At 34.8% G+C, this 21,979-nt stretch overlaps 1 protein-coding gene across 1 annotated transcript; it reads right to left on the bottom strand.

Annotated features, from left to right (window-relative positions):
- Window positions 1-254: 254 nt before the first annotated feature.
- Window positions 255-21,417, bottom strand: NC2alpha (negative cofactor 2 alpha). The gene is made up of 5 exons (XM_068768363.1): window positions 21,233-21,417; window positions 21,054-21,126; window positions 3,859-4,001; window positions 3,013-3,089; window positions 255-2,254 (listed from the first exon to the last, which is right to left on the bottom strand). The coding sequence occupies exons 1-5, from the start codon at window positions 21,272-21,274 to the stop codon at window positions 1,546-1,548; spliced, it is 1,044 nt and encodes a 347-aa protein (XP_068624464.1). The 5' UTR covers window positions 21,275-21,417; the 3' UTR covers window positions 255-1,545.
- Between the last annotated feature and the right edge of the window lie 562 nt (window positions 21,418-21,979).

Below are 21,979 nucleotides of genomic sequence, written 5' to 3' on the forward strand. Positions count from 1 at the left end.
ACTGACATTTTGCTTTCATATTACCATATCGTTATGACTAACTAATAATAAATTTTCTGATATAAGCTCTGTCTGGCGAATATAGTACAAGTCTTGCGTCGTCCACATTTGCTTGTCAAATTGAAAGAAATATGTGTTTGTCTAAAAAAATGTGTTTATTTGATTTAATATAAATTATTTTTTGTTTAAGCTGAAGATCATCTAGGTTTTTTTATTTGAACTTTACGCCAATTTTCTCAGTCAATATATTAACCTGACTTAAATATTTTTTTATTGTAATAAATAATTTATTAATCTTGGTTTTAGTTTATTAACACCTATATAACTTGAACTACTATTGCCTATGACCACAATGTGCAAACCTAACAAACAGCTACGCACTTATTTGCAGCACGTGACATCTTTTACTAACAATTGTCTGTAGCCCTAATGAATAAAAGATTAAAAACCTGTTGTCCGGATAATTCATTACTGTATTCCAATTTTACAGCAAATGTAGTACCCGGAATTTGATTTGGCACATCGGGAAGAGAGAACGGTAACTTACTGCAAAGATCGATTGGGTTCGGTTTCATAGAACATTGTCTTTATCACATAATACACCGACTTGAATTTTTAAAAATCTAGCTAAGCAGGTTTTGTTTCTGAAGTGCCAAATCAAATGACGGGCACCTCAGCTATATTATTAAAATGACGAATGTAGACGTGGTATTGTGTGGGATTTTTTAATTATAAATCCTGTGAATCACCACAATGTACAAGATACCATCAGGGTATCTCCATGCCAGTAATACGTAGGTACAAAATTTCTGCATGGAGTACCCCAAGGTATATCATTATGTCCACACCATTTCTTGGACGACATTGGCACTTGGAAATAATAATTTTATTATAATTATTTACTATAGATGTATTTAATTGAGCTAAATATCTTAAAGATGTCAGTCATTGAATGATTTCGTTGGTTTTATCACTGGTTATTCTGCGCTATATGTTGAGCAAATTGCATTTTTATATTTAACGATTTACTATTCCTACATTTCAAATTACTTTCCACACGTGGGCTTTTATTTTATCCGTGATTTACTGTGTAAACACTATATAGATACACGAAATTCTTAATAATTGGTCTATTTCTCTACAAGACCTACCTGAAGCTGGTTATTGAAGAAACAAAAACAATGTTTTGTTCGAAATATAAAACGAACACAATTTTTTTTCTAGTGTTTTCAGTACAGATAAAATACGACAAATAAGTTTTAAAAAATTATAAATTTCATACGCCCATTTCTGAACGACTGAATGAACTAAATCATTATCTATTTATTAAATAATATCTTATAAGTAAAATTTTAAATAGAAAATTATCAAGTCCATAATTGGGAAAAATAATTAAGCAGAGAATGTTTTTTTGTCTGTTTGTCGGTGTATGGAGTTCACACCGCGCAAAGACTCGAGTGAGCTTATTCGATTATTTGGATAACATATTTTATGTCTACCACTAAAACATAGCACAACAAAGAAAAAAAAAACAAACTTATATATTCAGGTATCATAGTCTTCGTCTATTTGTAAATTACCGGAATTTAAATGATCAATGTCCACTGGCTGCGGTTGAACAGCTGGTTTCGTCTCCACCTTCTTCGTTTCGATCTTGACTTTAGAATTCTGTCTTTGTATCTTTGAATTCCTTTCGCTTCTCGGTACACCCACGATACTAGCTACCGCCGTATCCAGCACTTTGATCTCAGGTTTAGCTAGACTCTTCGAGAAGTCTATATTAAGAATCGGCGTCACTGGTGTCCGCGGCGAGGGCGTGCTGTTATTGTGTCTTACATCTACGTAGACCTTAACCTTATTTTCCGACTTTGGCACAGAAACCTCTACCTTCTTTATAGATTCCACAGTGGTTAGATTTGTGTAACTCGATGTGGATGGCTGCGGGCTTGAGTACGTTGGATTTAATGTGATGACGCTCGTGTGCTGTATGTCATCAACGAGGGTCTCCTGGTAGAAGTTCGCTATTCGAACTGGTCTCGTCTCTTCTGGTTTCTTTGATAGGTCTATCGCGGCGTCGGTTACTGCTGACGTGACAGTTTCACTTCGCGGCCTCGCTATCTCAGTCTCTGACGAATGTGTTCTTCTGAGGAGCTCTTTAAGTTGCGGCGCTTGTGGAACTCTTATATCGGAGCTGCTTGAACTGTTGGAGTCCTGTCTGGCTATCCTACGAGGTGGGGCAGAAGCGTCTGAAAATCTAATAAACAATAAAGAATAATTAGTAAACTTTAAAATTTTAATATCGTTGTCTGTATTTATTCCGACAATTACTGTTATTTAATGGAATCAGGCGTTATTTTGCGAAAGTCCATCCTAAGTAAGAAAAGGACCAATATTTAGCCACTTCCGCACATGCAGTGGTAGTCGTGCAACAAAGTGCACCATTCGCCAGCCCGCTAATAAATGCGCATGCGGCAAACAATGCGAATTACACAACTACCACCGTTATATCACTCAACACGTGTTTCACCCTTCCACGGGGCATCATCAGGAGTTATGTTACACCGATTAGTGCCAAATACAAAGTAGCTAATGGAGAGTTATACAGGGCGATTGGTTATTGGTGTATTTTTTTTATTGGCTGACCAAATTTGCAAATTCCGCGGTTATGTCTATAGGTGTTATAGTTTTAACAGGGTGAATGTATTAATATTTTCAATTGGAATATTACAAGCCAATAACTTCCGGCAGTACAGTGATAGACAATAAGAAAGTAGTGATCTAAATTTTGAAAGCTTTTTCTTACAGTACCATCATTACGTTGTTTATTATTTAGTTCCTTTGCTGTCTCTTAATTGACACTTCTCTCAAAAAAAAATAGTTCAAAAATAATAAAAAAAAATTCACAAAGAGGAGAAATGTCGCAGAAGATTTTACATAGGCCGCATACAAAATAGAATTCATTTCCGTTTGCATGAGGTATATATTTATAAGTAAAAAGTAAAATTAAAATACCTGGAGGAGTTGGGTGAGCTTTCGGCGCTTATCATCTCTTTCTCTTCCGCGGCCGACACGTCTGGTATATTTTTAACCTGTAATTGAAAATAAAAAAATATATTCAATACCGCCATTTTGTTTTACGCTGTACAGCTGTTCTCTTGGCAGAGTACTCGTGGTTTTAGCGATCGTTGTATATTCCTTTTTTAATCTCTCTCCAACGAGGACATTTCGCACACTCAGATTTGAGTGTGATTATTAGTTTTCACTTGATGCATCTGTCGTAAAATGGAGCAGCCTTTGAAACTTGTTCCATATAACTATGCTTTTTATTAGGGGCGTACACTAAATACACCCGCTGAAGAGTGGGAGCGAAGATGCTTATTGTGACATCAAGGAGACGCGTGAGTTTAAAAAATTCCAATTTTTTTTAAATATCCATTATTTTAGGCGTAGGGGAAAGGTAATATTTTTAGGGGTGTAGAAAATACATATTTTCAGAAGAGATTATGAACAACCCGTTATAAATTGCATAACGACTACGTTAAGGATCATTTCGATGATGACTTTTTATTTATAAACAGATATATGATGACAATTGGGATTTACCAACGAAACAAACATTGCTGTTCTATTTCAAGTTAGGTTCAGATTATTGACCAGTTTCGTACAGCGTTATCTCTGTGAAATGAAATACAACGACTGACAATACGTCACATAGGTAGTGTGGGACAGAGATAGTGCTCTACGAAGAATAAATTAGCCAATTGTCTCTTTCCAAAGGTAGATGTGCAGTATTTATCGCCGGGTACTGTAAAGCATTTTGTACATTTTAGATTCTCCAGTAGTAAATAAATAACTCACCAGATCCCTGAGGAAGTCGAACCTCGACTCTGCCAGTATGCACTGCTTCACGTGCGACGGGCTGAGGGTCTTGGCGTTCCTGGCTACGGTCACCTGCATCGCCTTGCTTAGCAGCGACTCAACGAACAGCTCCAGGGTACGCGGTGTTGAGGTGAATAAAGCTGAGTTAAGGAGTCTTAGATCTTATTTTGTACACATATAGAGAAGAATATAATTTTATAAGTTGCTTCGTTCCCTCGCGGTGATAAAGTTAGAAGTAAATGGCACACTGCAAAACATAGGCCTCCCTTTAAGGTCGTCACAATGTCACCTTTTGCTCTCCCGCATCCAGCGAGTTCCAACGACTATATCGTCGTGCCATAAGAGCGATAGGGGACAGTGGGGGGCAGCAGTACATCGCGTTTTCCGGCCCCTGATCGCCACTCCAACACTTTCTTTTCTAACCAATGACCGTATAGGTCAATTACTGTCCATTATTGTACACTCTATAAAAAATTAATACTCTCATAGAAATAGAGTTTTCAAAATTTGGATTACTTCGTAATAAAAATATGTATTTATTATTTAAGTGAGAATGTTCTCGAATTGATCAAGCCGTTCTCTAGTTTTCTTTATATGTTCTCCTTCCGCTTTAAAGACAGGGACTGCTTTACATCATATGGAAAATATCCTTTTTAATATTTAAATTTCATTCATCAATCTATTTTCATCCTTCTCAAATTTTTATACACTTCTATTTTTACCAATCTCTTTTTTCATTTAATACTAGTTGTCCTGTACCAACTTCGCGAACTTAGCAATGAGTCATTACTTCAACCCTCTAAATCAATAACTTATTGCGCCGAGGGAATTTCGTAGAGCAAAAGTATACATTACGGCAACTTATGTTTATATGGTAATTACTTTTATTATTCACTTTCTCTCGCCCGATCGCGTGTTCCGCGCTGCCATTTGGGTCTAATTTTACATATACTATTTTTGTTCATTATTATCAAGCCACTAAAATATTGTGGGCAAGTTTTGTATCTATAAGTTTAAAAATCTACATTTCTGACGAGTCTCCACTATCCCGTGCTTGTTTGTGGGTGGAACTAACGTAAAATCCGTACCTTTATTCTACATTACTACTGCCTTTTACGGATGTTATTTTATAAAAATCTATTACTGGTAATTTTCAACATTGAAAAAAATTTATTAGATAGATTTTTTAGTTAATTAGAGATACATTTTTAATGAACATCTCAAATATCTCTTCGGGCATAATTTCATAAAAGAATTTTTTAGGTAACTTCATAATAAATCTACCAAATTTCAAGTCTCTAGGCTTTCATCGATTCAACCTGCAAGTTATAAGACTTCTCTAAAGGTTAATGCCCAATATTTAGCCACTTCCGCACATGCAGTGGTAGTCGTGCAATAAAATGCACCGCCAAAACCACAAAACAAACTCTGTGTTTGGTACTAATCGGTGTAACATAACTCCTGAAGATGACCCGTGGAGAGGTAAAACACGTGTTGAGTGATTTAACGGTGGCAGTTGTGTAATTCGCATTGTTTGCCGCATGCGCATTTATCATCGGGCTGGCGGGCGGTGCACTTTGTTGCACGACTACCACTGCATGTGCGGAAGTGGCTAAATATTGGTCCTTTTCTTACTTAGGATGGACTTCCGCAAAATAACGCCTGATTCCATTAAATATTCTCTAAAGATCTATGAGGGATATACGGTAATCGCCACGATTGGCAAATGGGATAGCGATCGCAGAATGGTACTATGGTACGCAGAGGACGCTGCTGCCCATGCTCTGGAAAGTTGTTTGTGAGCAGTGGCAATCCTATATAATTAATGCAGCAAAAAGTGTGAATTATATAAAATTGTATCCGTAGAATCGAACTCGCGACCTACGACTACAAACCTGGATTTAAAAATATTTTGATGAATCAGTACATACGTGAAAATCCCTTACACATATTGATAAAGATAGTTCAGCACTTACGTGCAATCGAAGACTCGATTCCTGAGAGGAGAATACCGTGAATTTTATAAATATTATTATTGCATTGAAAACGTCATAAGGATACCGGATAATTCAAAGGATATGTGACAACTGTAATTTCAAGTCACAATACTCGTGTCACGGCAGTGGAAAAATTACAACAAATAAAAGATATTTATACGAAATAATGTTTACTTTTTAAACAAAATATTAAATAATACATGTCGTGCTTTGACAAATATATATCGTATGTTAAACAAGGAAAGTAAGAAAAGGACCAATCTGTGTCAACTCTGTGTTTGGCACTAATCGGTGTAACATAACTCCTGAAGATGCCCCGTGGAGGGGTGAAACACGTGTTGAGTGATTTGACGGTGGCAGTTGTGTAATTTGCATTGTTTGCCATATACGCATTTATCAGCGGGCTGGCGGGCGGTGCACTTTGTTGCACGACTACCACTGCATGTGCGGAAGTGGCTAAATATTGCTCCTTTTTTTACTAAGGATGGACTTCCGCAAGTTAACGCCTGATTCAATTCAATATTAAAAAAGGAAAGAAACATAACTTATTTTTTAATTTCTCAAAATGTCCTCCAGATCTTCGGGAACATTCTTTCAAGTAACAAATGAAGATTTTCAAAAACACGTCTGCAAGTTTAAGCTTTTAGAACCGCCGCCATTTCTTCTCGAATGTGCTGCTTTCAATAAAAGTAAAAAAGTTTAAGAACTAAGAAAGAAGAGTTTTCTACGAGTACAGAATAATTATCGTTTGATATGTGTAAAAAAATGACTTTTTGATTCTCCTTTCAAAATTATTAAAAACTTTTTTTTTAAACATTTCTCGTAAGATATTCATGATGACAATAGATGTGTGATCGTAGCTCTGCACTACTCGAACAAAGTTACGTTTTACTTATCAAGCTCTTAGCACATTCCATGCCATGTGGGGCATATACGACCCCCGCTGCACTTTCTCATTCTCTCTGTTCTCATTGAAAAACAAAGGATTCTTAAACAAATGAATTGTAGGCTTGATTATAGATAACTTCACATCAGGAACGCGCATACGTAATGCATATTAAAATTTATAACTTTTTGCCACTAATTATAGCTTTGCAGTATTGAAAAAGTGTAAAGCATACGTCTTAATCGAATTTATAGTTTTTAAAGTGTGAGTTCGTATACGACCCACGCGGCCTGAATGGAAAATCTTCAAAAATTGCCGCGGCACGGAACGTGTTAAGGGTCAAGTTACAAAAGTTATTTAAAAATAGAACGTGGACTATACTATGGCCCAACCTATATTATCAAAACGAACTTCATCCATTAGAATGCTACGTATTAATTTTGCATTGACGATGACTATCTGCCAAAACCGGATTATTATCGTAGGTACATTTATTATTAACTTTATTGCTTATAATTTTAGGACAGTAAAAATCTAAACACGTCATCTTTTTCATCACGACTGACGAACTTTCGCAGCAATTTTAAAGTACACATACGTTAGGCGGACATAGGGACGAAAAAGATCGCCGAGCCACAAGTACGCGTACTTACTCGAATGTTTATCACCGCTGTAAGAATTTTTCATAAACATTCTTTATTCGCTCATAATTGAATTTTTTCTGTGACATGTGGTCACAAATGTCCTATTGGCAGACAAAGCTACAAGGTTCCTCCATAATTTATAAAAATCAAACTACTGTGTAAAAGAGCTTAAATATATAATGCAGTTCTGGAATAAATTTCTCTACTTTATAAGTTAGCTGTGGAGACTTCTTAGACCGTTTTTGGAACTCATGTAGCTTTTACATTGTCATCAGGGGTACTTAATTATTGAGCTCTTCTTGCATACGAGAAGTTACATACGCATATAATAACTGTACACTCCCTCTCCTTCATATTTCTCATCACCATCCAAGTGTTGTCTGGTAGAGATCGCTTCGAGCGATAAGACCGCGTGTTATACCATATAAATTGTTACTTTTTTCCCTCTTTTGTTCAGGGTGTACAAGTGTAAAAAAAATGATCCAGAGTTAAAAATAATGAAACTGAATATTATTTTAACAAACTGCGCAACTACTCATTCAGACAAACTTTCATGTAGCGTCGGTCCGATGGGTATAATAAAATACGACTATAGCTAACATAAAAATTATTACTCTTTTTTTATTGGTTACATTTACAAATGGCCAGTTATTGCAATTCTATTTGACTTCGATACAATTATTTACAATTAGCCAAATTGGTTGTAGTATTGAAGGCAAAATTGCCTCTTTTTAGCTGATAGACGAACACGCAAGGCAGACCCCTGCCTCAAAGATATATATGAGGGAAATACGATAATCGTTATACTTGGCAGACTGGTCGGTGATCGCAGTATGGTATTTTGGTGCACAGAGGGCGCTGCTGCCCAATTATACGCAGTGGTAAATCCACATAATTAATGCACTAAGTGTAAATAATTAAAGTAACTCTGTGTTTGGAACTAATCGGTGTAACATAACTCCTGAAGATGCCCCGTGGAGGGGTGAAACACGCGTTGAGTGATTTGACGGTGGCAGTTGTGTAATTCGCATTGTTTGCCGCATACACGTATTTATCAGCGGGCTGGCAGGCGGTGCACTTTGTTGCACGACTACCACTGCATGTGTGAAAGTTGCTAAATATTGGACTTTTTCGACGAATCATCGATCCAAAGTCAATTCCGTTGTCACTGGTCTGCGGAAATTATAGAAGCGGGGGAACGTGAAATCCGTAGCCGAAAACAAACGAAAGAATATGGAGTATGGTCATGGTCGTCTTCGTTTCAGCCCATAGATGCCCACTGCAAAGCTTAGGCCTCCGTCACAGCCGTCTATGTGTTTATAGGTAGGGTTTATTTACTATAATCGCAATGCCTGCAGTGTGGTTTTATGGTGCTATCCATCCTATGGAAACTTGTTTGTGAGTAGTGGCGATCTTATATAACTAATGCACAAAATGTGAATTATATAAGAACGCTTACCGGTAATCGAACCCGCGACCTACCGTAGCAAATCTCAGTCCTCTATCGATGAGCTGCCATTGCTCATTAGAAAAAATACTTAAAGGATAATAAATAAAAAAAAATTGATAACCGAAGAATATGAATCAAGTGCGTGGTTCATTAAAATTTTCATTTTCGTTTGTCATTCTCAAACGCGGGTTGAATATATTCGAAAATTAGATATCTTTTACAGGGGAAATTTTTTTCCCCAAACAATAAAAATTCTTATCACATAAATTATGATTAAAAATAAATTATTAATACCGATGTACCGCAGTTTGATTTGTTCTAAAACCGTTTGTTTCAGCTTTACGAGTAATATCATTTTTAGTGTGATTATGGTTTCGAAAATTCATATTTCTTTTATTATGTAATTTTTCTAAGTAGCAAAATTCTATAACAAATAAAATAATCGATTTTGAGTTCCAAATTAAAAAACAACATTGTATTCGAGCGTTTTAACAACCAATATGTTAAATAACGTTGAATAAGAGATTCATATAAGTTATATCAAAATTGATTAGACTTTTGACCATAAATTAAAATAAACATATATTTTTATCTTTATATAACGATTCCTTGTCTTGTGGAACAGCAATAACATTATTATGGATGTCACGAGTTAAATATAACGATGACGGAATAACAAGTAGCTTATTTATCAATCATCTAACAACCTCAGATGTAAGCCTTAGTTAGGACGCTATCGAAGACATGCGATCTCCAACAGCAATTAACATGAGAATAGCTATGTGGTTATAACTTAAATAATACAGCTATATTTTACAACGGTAGCTTGGTTGTACCAAACGACGGTTTATACCGATTTGAATACGTGAAGAAAGTGACTAGAAGATTTACCTGCGAGATCCAATAGAAGAAATCCGGGGTTAACGTAAGGATATAGGCAAGGTGAACATAGCAAGCTGAACGAATGGCAGCTGATGTCTTAAGATTCTGGAGTCCAGGCTACAGATCCTTCAACGGAGGATCTTGTTAAGATTGCCAGATGTCGATAGATAGATTGGGAAGGCCAATGTCGAGCATTGGTCTAGAACGACCGCCAGTTAAAATGATAATGACAAAGAGAGACTCACGAAAATCATTGCATCAGATTTTATTATGAATACTTGAAGACCTAACACAGTGATTCCCAAAGTGATCTATATCGACCCCTAGGGTTCTATGACAACCTGCAAGGGGTCTACGACAGCGAAAAAAATTTGGGGGTCCATGAAATGAAAATGATGGTCCACGATAGTGGCTCTCAACACATACATTGATAGTACCTATTTACTTACATCAAACTTTCTTATAATATCAAAACATTTACATTATTTATAATAGTACCTATGAAGTAAAAAAATTATTATATATGTTTATAAAATTACCTTAATTACTTACAAAACTGACGCCAAATGTTGATAATTTATTATTAAAGCATCAGGTTCATCCTTCTCACAAAAAATATTGACTCTTTGCTTATGTTATTTTATGTTTATTTAATGTTACGTATATTTTACATAACAGATACAAAATTTTATTTTGAGTAGTTTTAATTTAAATTCAATTAATATATGTATAAATAAACATGTGTTTTAACTTTAAGTTTTTAACACTAAACTTCACTAGTTAGAAATTTACAGGAAATCAATATCAGGTAAGTAGGGGGTCTACCCAACACGGAAAAACATGGCAAGGGGTCTACGACACAAAAAAGTTTGGGGACCTCTGACCTAACACGTCCATGGAGACTAATTTAAAAGACCCTCAAGTCTTCATGAATATGAGTGTAAACATCTGTAGTAATAGTTTCGCAAGATATCTTAGACCTTCCTTTTAGTTTTAAATCTAAAGGTAAAAGTATGTTATTAAAAGTCTTATTAGGATATTGGTTTGTTTACTCATTTTCAGAGATGATAATGTATATATAATATATAACATTATTAAATTTCATTTCAAAAGCGCAACCGTTGATTTTCTGGGCAGCAGATCGACATTCCGAGCCGGTGTTAACTTACGGAAACGCTACACAGAGTATTTTATAACGTTCAAAAAAATTGACGGTACAAAATAACATTAACACGAAATGTCTAATTAAATAAAGATATTTTGAATTTAGAATAAGTCGTAAGATCTCTACGAACATGCAACCCTTACCGGATTGGACAATCCTTACTATGGGAATCCCCGGGCTTTGTTATTGTTAAAATACTTGACACCTAAACCGCACTGTCAATACGAACTGTGAAAATCTTTATAATAGACTTTCCGATGATTTTGCGTTTTATTTTATTGCAAATGGTATTGCAATAAAATGGTATCCGGTGTTACTAGATTGTAAACTAAAATATTAATATTTTAGTTTACAATCTAGTAACACCGGATTAACTATCTCTTTCTTTCAAAAGAATAATTTGTAGTTGTTAATAAAGTGTGAATAAACGTTCATATAATTATTTTTCTTACATAAATAGACAAAGTAAAATATATAAGTAAGGTATATAAGATGAATGTCTACCTCATTTTCAGAAAAAAAGTTTTAAAGCTTTTAATAAACCTATTTCAAATTAAAAAAAAATAAAACTTATTGGAATGTGACAGGCCAATAACTTCTGCAAGCGCAAAATCTACAGGAACATATAGTTAATAATAATTAATTTTAATACGAGGGTCAAACTGAAAGTTCTTAGAAAATCAAAAACTAAGCATTCTAGCAAGTTATTAGTTTTATTATAACTTTTCAAAATAGCGTCCATTTACATCAATACATCGCTGCATTCGATGGAACCATTGAGAAAAGCACCTTGCCCACTCGGCCTTAGGGGTCTCTTCGACGGCGTTTTGAAACGCAGCCACTGCTTCTTCGGCGTCCATAAAATGTTTTCCTCGAAGTTTTTCTTTTATTTTCGGGAATAAATAAAAATCGCAGGGTGCGAGGTCGGGGCTATACGGCGGGTGACCCAGTAATTCCACGTCTGAGGTCGCCAAATAGTCGATCGTTTGCCTGGCGGTGTGCGACGAGGCATTGTCGTGATGAAGGAGGATCCTGCTGCGAGGTCGTTTCTCTCGAACTTTTTCCAAGACAAGTGGCAAACAGTTGTTAGTGTACCACTCTGCATTAACTGTTTTCTGATCCTCTAAGACAACTGTCGCGTAATGACCTGTCTTTCCGAAGAACGAGGCCACCATCTTTTTTCCAACACTTCGACCTCTCTTCACTTTAGTTGGCAACTCTTCGGAAGGAAACACCCACTGAGCAGACTGTCTTTTGGTTTCCGGATCATAACAGTAAATCTAGCTTTCGTCACCCGTTAGTATGTCGAACACAGCATTTGAGTCACCTCCGTTAAATTTTTGGATCATTTCTCGGCACCAATCAACACAGCGGAGTTTTTGAGCCTCGGTCAAATTATGCGGTATCCAGCGGGCACAAAGCTTCCTGACCGCTAAATGTTCATGGAGGATTTTGTGCACTTGACTCATACCTAGACTTGTCCGAATCTGCTGATAGGTCACTCTTTTGTCAGTTTCTATCATACGCCGCACAACACTGATATTGTCTTCAGTCGTCGCTGTAGAAGGCCGTCCCTCACGCAAATCATCGGTGAGATTAGTTCGACCACGTTTGAATTCATTAAACCAGTTGTAAACTGTGGCACGAGATGGGGCTTCATCGTGAAAAGCCAATCGAAGTCTATCATAACTTACTTGTTGACTTATATGTCATCGAAAGTCATAAAAAATCATTGCACGAAAATTTTCTTGGCTTAAATTCATTCTGACGTGCACAGACAATTTTCAATTTGCCGCCAAATCGTAAAACAAATGACAAATGAATGAAATGTATACTCAATATTATTGGTAAAGAGTTCTATTTTCAAAATTTAAACTTATTTTTTTAATATAATGCTTTTAAGTTGCCAGTTTTAAAAACTTTCAGTTTGGCCCTCGTATGTAGGCAATATGAATTTTAAAATCGATTTTCTTATTTCTGAAACTATGAATTTTTGGGTGTCGTGTCTATTACATCAATTGGCAGTAAATGAGTTATACATTGACTTTTTACTGTACTTTATTTTCTTTCGTTCTCTTAACTTAAATCTATGACACGGACTTTTGTTTCAAATATTTTTCAGTACATTATTATTACTGTCTCTTTTCATCCTTCACAAAGCTCGTTTACTATACTTTCTTAACATTTTACTGTATGTATCTTTCTCTTTCATTCACAAGCTATGCACTATATTAGGTGGACAGAGACAATTAAATTCACGGGGGAATTGCTGGATACTGATAGCGTAAGCCTGATCCTCGTGGTGATTTTTAAGAGAGGCTTATTCCTAGCAATGGGCGCCTATCGGCTGAAAATAAGAACAACATTAACCCCCCTTTAAAGCCTTTTTCATCTATAACCTATAACCCTATGATATATTTTTGACAACCATTTACTAAAATAAAAGCCATTAATATTTAAAACTTAATAAAACTAATCGAGAGACTTGAATAAGTTGTGGCAAAAAATGTGATTTGAGATATTTCAATAACATCTTGATTACAACAGTTTTAAAGCAAACGGACTAATCGATAATCTTAATATAGCTACGACCCGAGCGACGTTTCCGAGCGAGCCATCGAACGAAGCCAATGTAAGAAGTTTTACATCGAGCACTGAGAATGCCTTGTTGTTTCTTCACTTATAGAAGTAGATATATTATTGTAGTGCTACCGAAACCGCTGTACCGCGCCTTAAGTATGCAGGTGGTGAGACGGGGAAAGTAAGTCGTTCTAAAACTCGATTTCAGTAGCACTATATTAGAATAATATACCTTTAAGAATTAATTCAAAGCCCTTATCTTGACATAACGAGGTCGATCGATGTTAAAGAAATGTAAACAAACTGCCTAAAGAATAAGGTTAAGTGTGTATTCTTAACACCATTGTCCTTATCCATTCATTTTATAATATATATTAGCTGTGCCCGCGACTTCGCGTGGAATTTAAGCAAAAATTAGTTTATTTAGTTTTTTCTTTTAAATAATTTTTTTTTAAATATAAGTAGTCTAAGTTATTTCTTATTACATCAGTACAAATCCCGTCAAAATCGTTCCAACTATTTCAGAGATTAGCCGGAACAATAACAAAGATAAAACTTTAAATAATCTAATTTTGTTTTATATGTCGTATTAAGCAAAAACCTATTATTTTATGTATTACAAACAGACACACCAATTTTATTTATTTGTATAGATGTTAAGAGAGTATTCTGCAAAAGCGTAGCTAATTCAGATATATTAATCCATAATAGTAATAAGATTAAATTAACTAAAATAAAAATTCGTAAATAGATGCCGTCACCAACCAAATTGCTACGTATAAAACAATTGGAAAACCAACCAACCGGCCTCATCGGAATGGCGACCAGCTCGTAATGAAAGCCCTCGAACATTCTAGAAAGATGCTGCTGGAGTTAGTGCTTCCAGTTCTCCAATTGCTGACGTTCCGAATGTTGACATTAGCCAAGCAGTAGCAACAGACTAAGTCAATTTCAACCGTCTCGGACGCCGTTCAGCCAGAATGCCAAGCGGAGATCTCCTCTCAGGTTACTCTATGGTTAGCCCAAGCGAACTAAGAGATTATAAAGTATAACAAGAGTCTTTAAAATCCGGATAACTATATATTATAAGTGGACCGTAAAGTAACGACGCTTTTTTAAGTAAAATTCATAAGACTACATTTGTAACAAGTTTTTATTTCTAATCAACAACATACACACCTTAACAAATCCTGTGATATTAAGGAACTAGGCGAAGGAAGTGAGGCGACGAATGAACGGTAGATAATAAGAAAAAGAAAGATGTATATTGTGAAGAATGACTGAAGAGTGTGGAAATAAAAAAGAAAAGTGAAGAAAAAAAACATTATAAATCAAAAAAAGGTTCCTGTCCCATAAATAAGATGTGGGAACGAGAGACCCCTAATAGCGGAGGGCAAAAAAATATAATTTGAAAATCCGTAATCTGCCTATTTATTGACTGTAAGACGGATCGAAGTTCGCAAGGTAAGCTAATAAAGTAACAAATTGACGAAATTTTGTTATTTTTAAACGTTTATTTGTTTATAAACTTCTTGTAATATTATTGCCTAATTTGGTTAAATTCGTCTCTAAGTTGCTTGTTTGCGTATGTGAAAAATGGTTCGAGTTAAATTGACTTTTCATTTTGAAAATAATTGATCGACTGCTTGATAAAAGGAGTCATAATTGTCAAATTTATTTTTGACTTACTTAAATACTTTGATTTTTACTTCATTACTGTTTAATATCATCCATTTAAACTTTAATTGACTGACGTAAATTGTTTTGGTTTATGTTACTTTATAAGAAAACTAGCTGATCCCGCAAACGTTGTTTTGCAAAAAAAATATTTTTAATTTTCAATTTAAAAATAAGGGTTGATCGTAGAGGGGTAAAAATTTAGGGTTGTATGTATTTTTGTATGTTGTATCATAAAAAAATAAAAACAAAAGATTTCGTCAAAAAAAAAAAAAAATTTTAAGGGTGAACAACCCTTATCACTTAGGGGTATGAAAAATAGATAGTAGCCGATTCTCAGACCTACTAAATACGCATATAAAATTTGGTAAAAATCGGTCAAGCCGTTTCAGAGGAGTTCATGTTCGAACACCGTGACACGAGAATTTTATATATTAGATAGATGTATCTTCTTTTAGTCGACTTGCGGCTTAAATAAATAATAAATATTTCTATTGATTTGGCTTACACTGCTGTCCAAGTCGCATTAGCTTATTGGCTTACAACCGGGAGTATGACTCGTGGTGAAAAATTTGTGCCATAAACAAAAGCCATGCTCGTGATGAGGAATCGGTGCAAAGGATGCCGCGTATTATTTTTGTCAACTGATTAATTGATTATAATTGCACCTTAGACGTCTAAAAATTACTTTTTGGACCTAAACATTGTTTATTATTTCACAATTATTTTCTTTACTCTGAAAAATATGTCACGAAAGGTGGACATTTTGCGCCAGTTCAGGTACGCGGCTGAACAGATGAATGACGCGGCGCGCGACCGATTCTCTTGTTTACTCTCGCTCGCGCAATTGCCAGATATCGTGTAGGCCATGGGGTTAGCAGATTCCGCGGGTTTGAACAAACAGGACGCAAAGGAAGCTTGGCCTTACCAAAATCTCCCCTAAGGCCAATACCTACGAGAAGTCTTACACATACGCTACCTATTCTTTTATTTTATTGAACTGAACTTCTATTGCTGCCCAAATAGCATTTGCAGATTTCGCGGATTCGAGAAAGCAGGGCTCAGAAGACACCTAGCTTAAGACCTCGTGGTAAGTCTCCACAAGGAGCTTCGGCTTCTTATTTAATGGAATCAGGCGTTTTTTTGCGGAAGTCCATCCTAAGTAAGAAAAGGACCAATATTTAGCCACTTCCGCACATGCAGTCGTATTCGTGCCAAGTGCCTCTGTGTTTGACACTAATCGGTGTAACATAACTCCTGAAGATGCCACGTGGAGGGATGAAACACGTGTTGAGTGATTTAACGATGGTAGTTGTGTAATTCGCATTGTTTGCCGCATGCGCATTTATCAGCGGGCTGGCGGGCGGTGCACTTTGTTGCACGACTACGACTGCATGTGCGGAAGTGGCTAAATATTGGTCCTTTTCTTACATACTACTATCTCACTCATGTATCAGTATGAGTGAGATAGTAATATACTATCTAGTCTACCACTCGTACTACTGTTTCTCCGGATTGGAAGGTCTACTGACTAGACTTAAAGGCCCCCCCCTGCCTCTTGTCGATAATACACGTTTAGCATCAACCTGGACCTGGTCCGTTACTACCTGGTTAAAACTACCACCATTTCAGAAAGCGTTAGCGTCTGGAGAAATGGCGGAAGAAACTCAAGCAACGCTTCTATTTAGAATAAACAGTAGTTGACGACGCCGTGATACACGAGCGAACTTCGATTCCAAGGAGGATGTTTGGTTTTCGAACTAACAACATGATGTACACGTTTTATTTGTAAGTATTAAATATTACATATATATATATATATATATATATATACTTATTTTTATATAGTGGAAAACCCATTTGATGGGGAAAAACCAATTACATAATAGAAAACCGCAATTCACATAAGTTTACTAAAACGGAATATTATTTTTGGTCATTTGATAGTCAATGGTAATTATTTACTTGTCCTTTCGAATATTTATGTATGAAAATATTTTTGTTCTTAAATTTATATATTATCAACCTAATTGGTTGAAGTGTAAGTAGGCTGACCACACATAGCTCGCAGAACCGAATGCCACAGAGGCCTTTAAGCCTCTGACTGAACTGACCAGCTCGGCATGATACGTCCTTATATATGGTGGACACAATTTTTTTAGACTCTGTGAATGTCCTGTTGAAACGCTTTAGGGGAAGCCTATGTGCAGAAGTGGGTTTACTATATCTAAAACTATTGTGCTAAAACTATTCACTTCATATTTTTATCCTTACAAAGTTTTAATAAATAATCTGTCTTAAATTAAAAAAAAAAAACTATGATTTTTAAATTACAATTTATTCCTGTAAAATACAGACAATCTAAAATATATATGGACATTTGCATATAAACTCTATAACAGGATTGGTGTATAATCTGTATAAAAACCTAAACCATTTATCATTCTCCTTATCCTTTTGTACGAGGAAGTTAACATACCAGCAGTGGAATTATAGACCTAACTTTGATTGTAATTCTAAAACACTCAAACTATAACCTAGTTTAGAAATATGTTTAATGCAAATGATAGGTATAAATGCATACCAGTCATCTGATTAGCTGAAATTATGACTAACATTAAAAACATCCGGCAGATGCTATCTTTTAAATAACTACAAAACCATTCAATGGTAATTTTCATCTAAAATTGACTTATATAACGAAAAAATAAAATTTATGTAGAATATACAAGATTGGTTATAGATATAAAAACTACGGTGAAATGTATAGCACAAAGCTCATAAAATATTTTACATCTATTTCTATGTATATATATTCAAATGTGAAAAACATAACTTCTAGCAATATAAAGTCTCTAAGCACAAAATATAAATATCCATTAATTTTAATATATAAAAATTCATATTTTCTAACCAAATTATCTTACTATATTACCATTATGTTATTATTTCTGAAACCATTGGTTTTTGTAAAGGGTTTTTTTACTCTCAGCAAATTATTTATACATTCACTCACTATTGAAGTAATTTTGAGCAGAAGAATAAATGGAAAAAATCCAAGTTGTGAACAAATCATGTTCTTGTTACTATAGATATGTCTATTTTCCAAGCTCCCTAGAAAAGTAGAAATATTGTGATACATGAAAAAAAACTATAGAAAAGACAATTACTGGTCAGTTGGCAGCCTTGATGTACCAACTGAAACAAGTGTTGACCAGATATATACCTGTACCTGATGATATTTGTAACCATAGCCATTTGTTTCAACTGCTTCTAAATTTTAATTTGAACAAACCAAAACTTGTTATGTCAATAAAGTATAAAAACATGGACAGTAGAAAAACATCATCATCATCATCATTTCAGCTGTAGGATGGTCTATAACTGTACATCAGTCCCTATAAATTTCCAATAGGAACAGACAGAAGCAGCTTACATCCATCCTAATAAGATTGTGCCCACTTTGTGGTGAAAAGTGAGTGATCCGTGGAATGGCTTTAGCCACTCCAAAACCTTACGGCCCCAGTGGTCATTTGTTCTATGCGCTATGTACTGTCTAATTTGCCCACTTTAACTTTCATATCCATTGCTATGTCAGTTGGTGTTAAATGCTAATAAAAATGTGGCATTTATCAGTGACCGTAGTTTATTACAATGCTTAACTACATAGACATCTATTCATATTCTTAAATCTGACTAGTACCATGCTCGTAATAGTTAAAATGTAAATACCTTTATAAAGTTCATATAGCCTTATAAAATGATATTGATACTAAAGTCATTTTGTTTCAGCTATATTTTTCGAAAAAAAAAGAAGGCTTCTAATTATGATTTGTGTCAGCGATAGACCCCCACTACAAGGCAAACTCTTCCCTCAAACAATGGGCATGGGCATATGATTGCCATTTATCAAACATTTTAAAACAGGACTGAACAGATAATCAAATGATTTCCAGCTTTCAATGTTTTCAAAAATAAATTTAAATGTGTCAGGTAATATAACATGTACTTTTAACAAAATAGCTAAATAAAAGTAAGAAATGTGTTTATTCAAGATTCTTACTATAAATAATTCTGTCATGTGGTGATAGTGTTTATAAGTAAATAACACTGGCTATGAATTAAATGGCAAAATATAAATCTGCTGTAAACATATTAAGCTAATCCTGCAACCAGTTCCTTTTAGATATTATTCTGCTAAAGATTAAAAGAAAAAGTTAGCTTGTGTGTGTGTGCAGTACATTACGAAGCTAATTAAACCAATTATTGACACCAAATTTAATATTTGAAATTGAATCCCATGTAATTACCTAAACAATATTTCCATGAAGACCAGTCTTACACTGCCCACATCCAGTAACTTTACACAACCAACCAACTTAGCTATGTCATCGGTCCATGTAGTGGGGGGGCATGCCCACACCCATTGGTTGCACAAGCTATGTGCCTGGCCCACTGCTACTTCAGATAAGAAATTCTTCAAGCTATATCATCAGTAACCTTGATCGATCTAGTGATCTCCTCATTTTTTAATCTGATCTTGCAGCAATTTTTTGAGTATATCTCTCTCTCCATTACTATTTGAATGACACTGAGCCTTCTCATAAAGCTCTACATATGCAAAAATAAAATATTTCGGATCTATAAGTTATCACTGGCAACACCTCTGTCTTCAGGCACTGCGGTATTTTGGACAGGATGTTTCAGAGCTAATAGAATATATTATAGGTCATAAAATAAGTACTAAACATTTCCAAAAACTTAAGTTTAGGTCAAAAGTAAAGATTAACTTGAATGTTAGATATATAGAACGCTAAACCGACGAGCCAACTTTATTACATATAATTAAGATCACAGACATCTGTATCTCAATTGACCCACTTTTTTTGGTTTAGGTCTGAAATGTGGTCTTTATGGCATTTATGGTCTGCAAGTTACAGAGAGCAAGGTTCAGAAGGCACATAGCCTTAGTGTTTATGTAACTAGCCTGGGGGATATCTCGAGAAGCTCACCTCAGCGAGTAACATAACATGCAATATTACTAGATTTGGAGGCAATCAGGATGGCTTGGAATGACTATCTATTTTATGAAACTTTTTATGGTGAAAATATATAATTTCCATAAGTATATCGCAAGGGCAGTTGAATGTTTGTAGAAACAATCTTAAAAAGCCTTGTTTTTCACAAACATGACCAATTGTGTTACCAGTTCCCATGTTGGAAAAGCATCAAAATTTATTTAAAATGCAGAAAAGGCAACTAATTATGTTGTGTATCAAACAGTGACACTTGGATGTGGAAACCAGCCATAAACAGAGGCAAAACATAGACGATGAAGATGAAACATAGTGTATTCACAAAGCATCAAAATAAACACTATGATATAATTTTTTTAATAAGGTTCAAATTGATTATTCATAGCTGACACAGGGCAATGACTAAATTGTCAGCTGATAATAATAAGAGCTTTAAAATTACATCACCATTATTATTATAAAGTTTAAATGATTGGATTATCTTGTAACTAAGTCAACCAAACATGTAAAGAATCTCATTTAAGTTACATCCTTTTTATTTTTACTATGCCAGCTAGTCAATATTTATTCATGTAAAAATAAGAACGACACATTTGAAATATTAATAAAAATATTGTTACTCTTTATTTACGTTAAAAGGAATCTGTAGATTATTATTAAAAGAAACATTAAAAAAATATTATTGAATAGTATTTAAGTAAGGAAAAATTCAATGGTTCGTTTATGTGAAGATACTGTTGACTTCGTTGAGAAAAAAAAAACAATAAAATGATAGCACAACAATCGCAGCTGCCTCTACTACGCATCGTATAAAATTTATACGTGCTATTTTTACTATAGCTATTTAAAAAGGATATAGATTATGATGGGTACGGCTTGGGCAACCTTTCCCACTTCTTCGTCTGTCTGCATAATCTTCTTGATTCGCCCCTACAAGCAAATAATGTCATGATATCACCAAACTGAAGGAATTAGGGACAAAAACAATAACACATATGTCGTATTTCTACGCCCCTAGTGATGATTTTGAACTTACCGCGGGAAACCTAGCATTGTATTTTCTCTTCTTCGACGGCATGATGGTAATCCGTACACTGTAACACTTAATAAAGATAAAAATAAGCTCACTTCGCCATCTCCGAACTATACTTCTCGCGCATTTTTAAGGTTATAAAAGGGAGACGTTCGCTGCCTACTTCATTTATATACGAATTTGACAGATCTTCCACCTCTCATTTAAACGAGATTAATCGCATAAGTTCATTTTATTACACTAATTTCGTTTCAGGAAACTATGTTAATTTACTTACAACTATTTATATTTTAATAAAATTATTGCTAGTTAATTTCTTTTTTCTTTAGTGTCCTTCCACTATACTATAAATAAAAATGAACGCAACTATTAATATTTGATGTCGGTATACGTGGTCTATACTGTATCCGCCGGACAAAGCTAATACCAGAAAATGTACAACTGATGTCATTGGTTAATAATAACAACCTAAGGATGAGCTTACATGGGTGGAAATATCAGACCACATTGTCGTTTGCGAAGTGCAAATGCGTTATCTTGCTATTATATTGCTTATTCCTGTTTATCTTACGCTTTGGCGTCATTTGATTTCATTTGAAGTCATTAACAAAAACCAGTTAACCTTTTGGTAAAATTACTAAGAAATTGTTGAATTAAAAGTTAATGCTATCAATATTATAACATGGAAAATATTTCATAATTTTAAAATGAATGTCAATGACCCAGTAATTTAAAATGAATAATGACGTA

This window comes from Battus philenor, unplaced genomic scaffold (assembly GCF_028537555.1).
Source record: "Battus philenor isolate CCGP_79_NKW_IND1 unplaced genomic scaffold, ilBatPhil1.0.hap1 SCAF_25, whole genome shotgun sequence".
NCBI classification, from domain to species: Eukaryota; Metazoa; Arthropoda; class Insecta; order Lepidoptera; family Papilionidae; genus Battus; species Battus philenor.